The 10,293-nt window shown below is 41.1% G+C and overlaps 1 protein-coding gene across 1 annotated transcript; it reads right to left on the bottom strand.

Annotated features, from left to right (window-relative positions):
* Window positions 1–1,288: 1,288 nt before the first annotated feature.
* LOC101638536 (olfactory receptor 10V1-like) lies at window positions 1,289–2,221 on the bottom strand. The gene has a single exon (XM_004715015.1). The coding sequence runs from the start codon at window positions 2,219–2,221 to the stop codon at window positions 1,289–1,291; it is 933 nt and encodes a 310-aa protein (XP_004715072.1).
* Window positions 2,222–10,293: the final 8,072 nt, after the last annotated feature.

The raw sequence follows: 10,293 nt of genomic DNA on the forward strand, positions 1-10,293 counted from the left end.
TAGCCACCTTGGGAGGTGACCAGCTTCGAGCAGATTGCCATGGAGTGGCTCAAGGTCTCCAAAGAAAAATGGGCATTCCAGTTCATCAAGAAATGGGTACAGATATACATCTGAGTCAAGAGGAAGTGAGAGGAACTGAACAATGGCTGGCCTCTATGAGGAAGGCAGCTGCCAAGAAGGCCTGAGTGTCAGGTATCTTCTCCCGATAACAATGGGGGCCCAATCATAGCAATGGCGGGAGGACAGTGCAAGTTCAAGGATTGTTCTGTTCTGTTGTAGATGGGGTCACTGTGAGTTGGAACTAACTAAATGGCACCAATAACAAGGTGTATAAAGTACCTGGTACACAGGTAGCTGGTGCTGTCTTATAAGAATACAAGTGACTGACTAGCATTTATTTCTTACTGCTCAGGAGACTGGAAGTTTGAAATCAGGATGTGTCTTTAGGGAGAGGGCCTACCTAATCCATTTCAGCTTCTAGTAGATAGCAATCCTAGGAGTTTCTGAGCTGTAGATTTATCTGCTTCTGCCACCAGGTAGCATCTGTCTTCACCCTATAGCAGCACACGTATCTCTGTGTCGATTCTTATCTTTTTATAACTCAGAAGTGATAAGGTTTTTTGCGTGAGCTGAACTGATTGATTACATTACATTGCATCATGAGAAGTGATGACATTACATTAGATTCTATTACATCTACAGATCAAGGGACTAAGGTTACGGAACACATTTTGGGAAAACACATTCAATGGTCTAATAAATGTTGACTTTCTTTTATAATCTATGTCCTAGGATATTATGCTATAGGTGCTATGGCTATTTCTAACAAGACAGCTTCAGTGCCATCAAGTCAATTCCGACTCATCGTAATCGGTTAGGATAGGGTAGATCTGACCCTTAGGGTTTATGAGACTATAACTCTTTATGGGAGCAAAGAACCTCATCTTTCTCCTGAGGAAACTGGTGGTTTCAAACTACTGACCTTGTGGTTAGCAGCCCAATGCATAACCTACTATGCTACTAGGGTTACCAACAAGATAGTAGGATTAATCTCCAACTTTCTCTGAACCAGGGGCCATATGTGTAAGTTTGCTAAGGACATTTTTAGTTTGTGCTTGTTGTCCCAGCATAATTATTGAGATGTACAAATGCGCTTTACACAATTGATGTGTGTATGGATTGCGATAACAGTTGTATAAGCCCCTAATAAAATGTTTAAAAAAATTATTGATACCATCCCATCCTGCACACAGAAATTTTCCAGTGTAAACGACAAGTCAGGATCATCCTATCTAGATGTTCGCAGAGTCTTCCTCAGGGCATCTTTCAGTTCCTTGTTCCTCATACTATAGATCAATGGGTTTAAAATAGGGGTGATGAAAGTGTAGACCACGGACACCATCCGGCCCATCTCAGGAGAGTAGCTGGAACTGGGGGACAAGTATATGAAGCTGGTGCAGCCATATTGCAGGAGGACCACGATGATGTGAGAGGAGCAGGTGGAGAAGGCTCGGTGGCGTCCTTCTGCTGACTGGATCCGCAAAATGGCGGCCACAATGAAGACATAGGAGATGGAGATGAGTGAAAGAGGAATACTAAGGGCAATGAAGCTGATGATATACAAGACAGTCTCATGAACATGCGTGTCTGCACAAGCCAGGCGCATGACTGCAGGCAGGTCACAGTAGAAGTGGTAGATCTCATTGTCATTGCAGAATGGGAGATGGAAGATTAACATGGTCAGTGGCAGTGAAAACAGGAACCCCAGCACTAGCGACCCTGCCACCAGCTCCACACACAAGGGCCAGCTCATGATGAGGGTGTATCTCAGAGGGTAACAGATCGCTACAAAACGGTCATAAGCCATGACTGCAAGCAGGACACAGTCAGCACCACCCAAGAAGATGAAGAAAAACATCTGGGTGCCACATCCAGTGATGGAAACAGAGGTTTTGCCCATCGACAGAAGGTTGGCTAAAGCCAGCGGGGCGATAGAAGTTGTGTAGAAGATTTCCAGGACTGCCAAGTTAGCCAAGAAGAAGTACATGGGCATGTGGAGGGAGTGGTTGACCTGGACGATGCCTGCGATGGTAGCATTTCCACAGAGGCTGGTGAGGTACATCACCAGGAAGGCCACAAAAATCACCGTCTGCACCTCGGGGTGAGTTGAGAATGGGCGGAAGAAGAACTGAATCTTCAAAGTTTTATTGACTCCTTCCATGAGTAGTTCATTGGACCTGCTAATAGGAAAGAGGGTAGCTGCCTCTAGGCATCTCTCCTTTAAGGTGACCCTTTCCCATGCCCTCCATGCCAATGTTACAGCCCTTTTCTGAGGTATCCACACCTAGGAGCATACTTTCATTTTAAAGGTGATTCTATAATTTCTAAATTTGCCACTGTATCTCCTTTCTATCCCATCCTCAAAGACTGAGAAATTGTATGCGGTGGGAACTTTGATGCTTTCGTCTCATACCAGTGCCAACCTTAGCACACTGCCTGATATAGCAGCATTATCAAGAAGTATTTGTTCCCCCAATACAATAATTAAAAAAAAAAGATTTATACCCTTTGAAACCCTATATAGAGCCCAGCAAAATTGACTCAATATCAGTGGGGCAGATAATATCTGAAGATCTTATTTTGACTCTCCCTATCTTTTTGAAATGTCAATAAATTAAAACCAATAACAAATCAGAAATTAGGAAAGCTTTATTCCCAGACTCAATATTCAATTATTTTCCTTTTACAACTGGTCTTATGGTGAAATGTCCCTCACCGGAAGCCCATTTATTTTCTTTCCCTCAGGAAATTAAAAAAATAATAAAAACTATAAAACTGAAAAAAAGAGAAATATTTGTTGGGTGTCTTAATAGGTTAGTGTATAGAAGTTCAAAGTCATACAATTTAAAAAATGTGGCATCAATTCATTTGTGACATATGAAAACTGAAACTTCAGGAAAGATGGATATTGTGACTTAACGAGACCCAGATCTGAAGCGTTGAGCGATGCCCTAAGATTCTAGAATAAAGAGCAGTTTTATGTTCCTGCCTCTTGGTGTCTAAGAATGTAGTCTCAGGTCAATAGATTGGGGTTCGATACAGCTGGCATCAAACACTCAATTCTTTAGGATATTGGGGATAAAATGCCTCAATGATCATCTCTGTTCTTCTCTTTAGCTTCCACAAGTTGGGCCAGATAAATGCGTCCTATCACCTAGGCATAAATTCAGCCCAACTCAATCATTTGTGTCTCAATATAACATGTTTTCATTGACTATATTTAATTACAAGGTCTAGAAAATAGAAAAGAAGAACAAACATGGAGACATACTCTAAACTCCAGGGTGTTCGTAAATACTTCTATGTTAAAACAATCCAAGAACGACAACACTCATTTATTGCATTACTATCTCTTCCCCTCCAGTTAGCAGCTCTTAAAAGAAGCCTAGAGAAGAACAGATTCCTGATCTGGGGCTAAGTTAATTATATAAAGAGAAAGGCTTGTAATATTGGCTAGTTACTAACAAGAAGATAAGGAGCCCTGGTTGTGTAAACAGTTGCTTGGCTTCTCATGGAAAGGCTGGCTGTTCAAACCCACCCATGGCTCTGCAGGAGCCTAGCAATCTCCTTTCATAAAGGAAACCCTATGGGACAGTTCTGCTCCATTAGCTGTGGTTGCTATGAGTTGGAAACAACTCAACATCATACAACAACAGTCACAAGATAAATACACTTGAATGTAAGTAAGAGTCTATCTGGAAATGATATCAACTTAAACTAGGTAATGTGCTTTTTGTGGTTGCAAACAGAAAAATAAACCAGAAAGTAACTTTTTGAAGACAGACTTTCAAAATATGACAGTAAATACTGGATTCATCCGAACAAACAGCTGCACACTCTGCGGATTCCATTCATTATGCACACTTGGAGGTGGGGGGTGGGGAGCTGGGATAGTGGTTATTTGGATCCAGGCCTGCTGCCTAAACTGGAAAGTGTATAGTCTAGAGTCCAGGAGGCACAAAGCTTGTGTTGGGAAAAGTGAAGTCGCAAGATCAATGTGGCATAGCCTTATGCAAGTGTCAATTTTAACTTAAAAAATGATTTTCTATCCAAACAAGCATGGAGACAATGTGAGGCAGGAGGAAGGCTTGCATGCATTTTGGGGGATTAAAATTTTAAGATTAAAAAAAAAAAATCTCACTTGTGGTTAATCCTCAAGCCTTCAGGATTATAAATTATTTATCTTCCTAATGAAAATACTTAAATGGGAGAATTAGATATGCTACTGTAGGATATATCTTTAGATTGGCTATAACCCAAAGAAAAATACATTTCTCCAAACGTCCTAACTTCATAATTCTGATTTGAAATAGCTCCTCCCTTTTATTATTCCAAAGCCGATAACTAAAATAATGGTTAATCTCTTCTAAAATAGGACTAGTCCACAGAAGCACTGCCAGGTCATAGCTAGTCTTTGAAAAAAGCAGTTTATCTTCTCTTGAGCCTGTATACTATCTTGCAATCAAGAAATCCAGTCTCCACGGTCTTTGTCCTTTAGCCGATCCCTGAACAACTTGACGAGTGATCTTAGAAAAGTCAGAGATGCCTGTGGGAATCAAAGATCTACCCAATTACTTGGTCTATCGCTTTCAAAGAGATGGAAAGTCCAAGGAATGCATAAGTGGGTTAATTTTTAAATCCATCTCATATATGGACAAAAGTACTCTAGGGGACGTGTGATGATGGAGATATCTTCTACTATCTGGATTAAAGGGAACAAGACTTCTAGCATGTCTCTTTAGTCCAGTTTGCAAGATTTCTGCCCTCTCTCTTGCAAATTTCCCTGAAGTTAAATTATAGGCAGCATTTAATCACATGGAGTGAAAAGGCAGACACAAGGAAATTCAGTTTCCCAAGGACTGCAAACAAGTGAGGGAAAATCAGTAAAATTTAACGAGGCTGATAAAACTGCAACTGTAGTTATATATTTTAGAGGACTGTATATAAATAAGGAGCTGTGGCATAGTGGGTTACACATTGAGTTCCTAACTGCTAGGTCACCAGTTCCAGTCCACCATTCACTCCATGGGAAAAAGATGAAGCCGCCTGTTCTTGTAAAGATTTAAAAATCGCAGAAACCCAAAGGGGCAGTTCTACTGTGTCCAATAGGGTCGCTATGAATCAGAAGGGTCACAAGGAAGAGACAAGCCAGTCAGGGTGCAGCCTGGCACCGACGAAGCATACAGCTTTCCTCTAGTTCTTTGGTGCTTCCTTCCCCACCACTACCATGACTCCAATTCTACCTTACAAATCCAGCTAGACCAGAGCATGTACACTGGTACAGATAAGAGATTGCAATACAGGGAATCCAGGTCAGATAAACCCCTCAGGGCCAATATTGAGAGTAGTGATACCAGGGGGGTAAGAGGAAGGTGAGGGGAGAAAAGGGGGGCACTGATCACAATGATCTCCATATAACCTCCTCCTAGGGGGATGGACAACAGAAAAGTGGGTGAAGGGAGACATCGGTCACTGAAAGACATGAAAAAAATATATAAATTATCAAGGGTTCAAAAGGGAGGGAGGGAAAAAATGAGGAGCTGATACCAAAGGCTCAAGTAGAAAGAAAATGTTTTGAAAATGATGCTGGCAACAAATGTACAGATGTGCTTGACACAATGGATGTATGTATGGATTGTATATGAGTCCTCAATAAAATGAAGAAAAAACAAAAGAATCGAGTTCAGGCCTCAAGTTTGGAAGGAAGAATTCTAACATTAAACCACTACACCACTATACCTTGACCCAGCTCCTGGGATTTATATACTATGCTAAACGATTTTAGACCTAATCAGTAGGTTTCTTTATTATCCATATTTTTTTTCAGAGGAATGCATTGAAATTCAAGTTTAAATAATTTGCCTAGCTAGTGAACGACAGAGTAGCACTTAATTCCCAGGTGTCTCTGGAAGCAAGTCTAAGTTAATATAATTAAGATAAGTGATTTCTCACTGAGCACTACAGTAAGTGCAAGGCTGAATAATTGGTATCCTACAGAGACAAATTCTTTTAATTCTCATTATTTGTAACTAGCAAACCATCTGACTGTGAAGTGATGTGTTCCAAACTTCCTCAGATCATTACAAAGACAGGGCTCAGCACCCCATTTGTGATTTTTCCGTCTCTCCTTTTATTCTTCCTCCCCTCTCTCTATTTATCCATTTAACCAATGGTATTCATTTCAATAAATAACACATATTTAGTAAGGCACGACTCTAGGTAATTCTTATTCTGTATTCCAAAATATTGAGTCTTCCATGTATTACCAGAGAAAGAATACATCTGTTTTGGAAGAAATACAGCCAGAATGAACCTTAGAAGCAAGGGTGGCAAGACTCCCCCCCCACTCCCCCATTTAGCATATGTCATCAGGAAGGGCTGATTCCTGAAAAAATGCATCCTGCTCAGTGAAGCAGAGCATCAATGAAACAGAGAGAGACCCACAGTAAGCTGGATTGACACACTGGCTGCAAAAATGATCCCCAACACAGCCACAATCCCGAGGATGGTGCAAGCCTGGGAATCGCTTCATTCTGTCCGTAGGGTCACTGGGAGTCCAAGCTGACTTGCTTGCACTTCAGAACGACAGACAGCTTCATTTTCCCCCATGCCACTACCAGAGCTCCTCAGCACTCATGACGTTAAGAAAGCATAGCTCCAGTTTGTGGGAGAGGAGGGAGCAGTGTGGCGCCTCAAAGAGGGTGTTCACGTTAGGAGAATTCAAAATCCAACTAGTAATTAAAATATTGATGTACGGAGCAGCCAAATCAGTTCTAACTCAGAATGACTTCATGTACAACTGAGGTCCTGTGCTTCAGAATAGAGGCTCTGTTTATGTCGACTGTTTGATCCACTGTGTTCATCTGTCCTGTGGAGTGAGTGTCTCCCTCGTTTTTTTTGTTTTTTTTTTTTCATCCTTTAGTTGATCAAGCGTGGCATCCTTCTCCAGAACTGGTCCTTTCTTATAACGTGTCAAAGTACGTGAAATAATGTCGTGCTGCCCTCACACCCAAGGAACATTCTGACTGTACTTCTTTCAAGACAGACACATTCATTCTTCTGGAAATCCTTTGTATAGTCAATATTCCTCACCAACACCACTTTTCAAATGCTTCAGTTCTTCAGCCTTCCTTATTCATTGTACATTTGAGGGGATTGAAAATGCAATGGGTTGGGGACAGGTGTACTTTTGTCCTCAAAGCAACATTGTAATAAAAATAGCACAAGCCACATTTGGCTATGTACTATCCTAAGAGGATAATAATCTAGGAGTGCAGCATGGTGTCTTACTTTATGCCAGAAAGCATAAGCAATTGCATTTCCTGAGGGTACTACAGGAAGAGAGAGGGGTGGCGGGGGGTGAGGGGGTGGGGATGGGGGTGGGGGAAGCGGGGGATGGGGAGCTGATAACATTGATGACTGTAAAACCCCACTCGATGGGATCGAACAACAGAATTGTATGTGAATGGATATATTGGATAGTGTAAGATATGGCAAAAATACCCTATTATAGGAGAAAAAAAGAATAAGTGTTTCTTGTGGGTATGGGAAGGAAGGAAGGGAGGGAGGGGATAAAGAGTTGATATCAAGGAGTTCAAGAAGAAAGTAAATGTTTGAAACTGATTGTAGTGGCAATTGTACAACACTGCTTTTTGTGTTTGAACAATGTAATGTTATGATATCTGTAAGAGTTCCCAATAAAAAACTATTTAAAAATATATATATGCCAGGGATTCCTGACTGTGAAGGAGGCTTCTGGTCATTCCTTTCATAACAGGAGTTGGAATTTTCTAACTTTCCCACCACTTTGGGTTTGAAGTTAGGAATTAAAAAAAAATTTTTTTTTAGGAATGTTATATATAGACATACTAGAGAATCCTATGGAAGTGCTCTCATTCTGTATATTTCCGGACTGGTCAGTGTTGAGTGCACCTTCTCCAACAGGAAGTATGTTGATGTCCTGGTCATTTAGAACAGGCCTTCTTTGCATTTCATTGGTCTGAAGAACAGGGGCTTTTCAGTACGTATTGAGCTCCCCTTAAGCCATTTGGTATAAAGCACTGGTTCTGTGGAACTGGACTCTGGCTTCATGAGAAAAGCATCATTCTATGCCCAGACTAATGTCTGTCTAAAGGCTTGGTTTAGTTACAAACAAATCTAAAACTTGGAGTCGGGGAGGGGATTCTTACCTTTTGCTGGCGTGCTATCGCAGACTTCCTTAGATCCTTCGCTGAGGACCCCTGGAGTCTACCTTGACCCTTGAGGTCCATCTGCCCTCGGAGAAATCCCGAGGTCTGGTAAATGGATCCCTCCTAGATTCATACATCTTTCAGAATCAGGGCACTAGGTTGAAATATTTCTCAGACTGGACCTGATTCCAATCAGATCAAGTCTTGGACTGAGAAGTATCATCTTTCCTCTTTCTTTTTTCTGCTTGATAATATTTTGGCTTTGCCTACCATATCTCTGTGGCCTGGACTTTCTCTTGAAGTTCCCCTGATAGATGCTGTATTTTCATCAGATGGAGACATTCATAACTCACCTGGCTAGAGAGTCATTCTTGGTCTCTTGAGGTGATGAGATCTTGGGAAGCATAAAGCACAATGATTGAAAATAGTGTTTGTAAGAGTTCAAATTGCATCAGGGTGATTCCATTGGTGCTTATTCCCCAGGGAACATCTTTAGCTTCGTGATGAGTTCAGTGATGAACTGAGTTGGCAGAAAGAAAACAATATAATTTTCATTTGATTTATCTAGAAATTAAAATAATTTACATATGGGATTATTTTTTTCTGCCATATTTAACAGTAGCTTTCTTTCTGAGAAGTTATATCCTCCTACTTTTACTCGGATACTCCTTCTTAATCTACTTCCTGATTCTCATCTTTTCCTAATTTCCACCCAACCTGGGTCTTTATCCTGGGTCCTCTTTTCTATTTTCTCCCCAGATGACCCATGTTAGTTGGCTTTCAACTCAAATGGACTCACAAACGTGTATCTACAGCCTAGTCTTATCTCTGAAATGCAAATATATATAGCCAGTTTTCCACCTTATACCTCTATTTGGATCACACAGTATCTTACATTTAACATGCCCAAGGGGGGAAAATGAAGAGCTGATACAAGGGCTCAAGTAGAGAGCAAATGTTTTGAGAATGATGAGGACAACAAATGTACACATGTGCTTGACATACAATGAATGGATGGATGGACTGTGATAAGAGTTGTATGAGCCCCCAATAAAATGATTAAACAACAAAAACAAACCATGCCTGACATAGAGCTCCAGTCTAGTCTGTCAGTTTGCCTTGTTGTGGTGTCTTGCTTTTTGCTGTGAATCTAGAAGCGGTGCCACCTGTTTTTCAAATACCAGCAGGGTCCTCCATGGTAAACAGGTTTCAGCAGAGCTTTTAGTCTAAGAATAGACTCTGTTCACTTCTGGGAGAGTAGCCACTGAAAACCCCATGCATGGTAGTGGAACACTGTCTAATATTGTACCAGAAGATCTCCTCCTCTGGTTAGAAGGCACTCAAAATAGAACTGGTGAGAAGCTGCTTCGTCAAAGTAGAGTTGACCTTCATGATGTGGATGGAACAATGCTATTAGGACCTTCCTTTGCTTATGGGGCATGGCTCAAAATGAGAAGACACAGATAGCATTCACTAATCATTAGAATATGGAATGTACAAAGCATTAACCTAGGAACATTGGAAGTAATAAACAATGAAAAGGAATGCATAAAGATATCCCAGCCATTGTTCTTGTTGCTTTGAGGTATCATCCAGTTGGTTTTGACTCAGAGTTACCCTGTGTGCAATGGAATGAAACACTGCCCCATCGTGCCCCATCCTTACAACCGTTGTTATGTTAGAAACTTGTTGCAGCCATTGTGCCAAGGTATCTAGTTGAGGGTCTTCCTCTTTTTTGCTGACCCTCTACTTTTCTAAGCATGCTGTTCATTCCCAGGAACTGGTCTCCTCTAATAACATGTCCAAAGTAGATGAGCCAAGTCTCGCCATCCTTGCTTCTAAGATGCATTCTGGCTGTAAGCATTCTGGTTGCATTTTTCATGAGACAGAGAGCGTCATCTTCTGGCAGTCCTTGATACTTTCAGTAGGATTGTTCAACACTATAATTCAAATGCATCAATTCTTCTTCAGTTTCTCTTATTCAATATTCAGCTTTCACATATATAGGAGGTCGTTGAAAATACCTCAGGTGCACCTTCTTCCT

The sequence above is a fragment of the Echinops telfairi genome, unplaced genomic scaffold (assembly GCF_000313985.2).
Source record: "Echinops telfairi isolate 266 unplaced genomic scaffold, ASM31398v2 ScPeMD7_7416;HRSCAF=8454, whole genome shotgun sequence".
Classification (NCBI taxonomy): domain Eukaryota; kingdom Metazoa; phylum Chordata; class Mammalia; order Afrosoricida; family Tenrecidae; genus Echinops; species Echinops telfairi.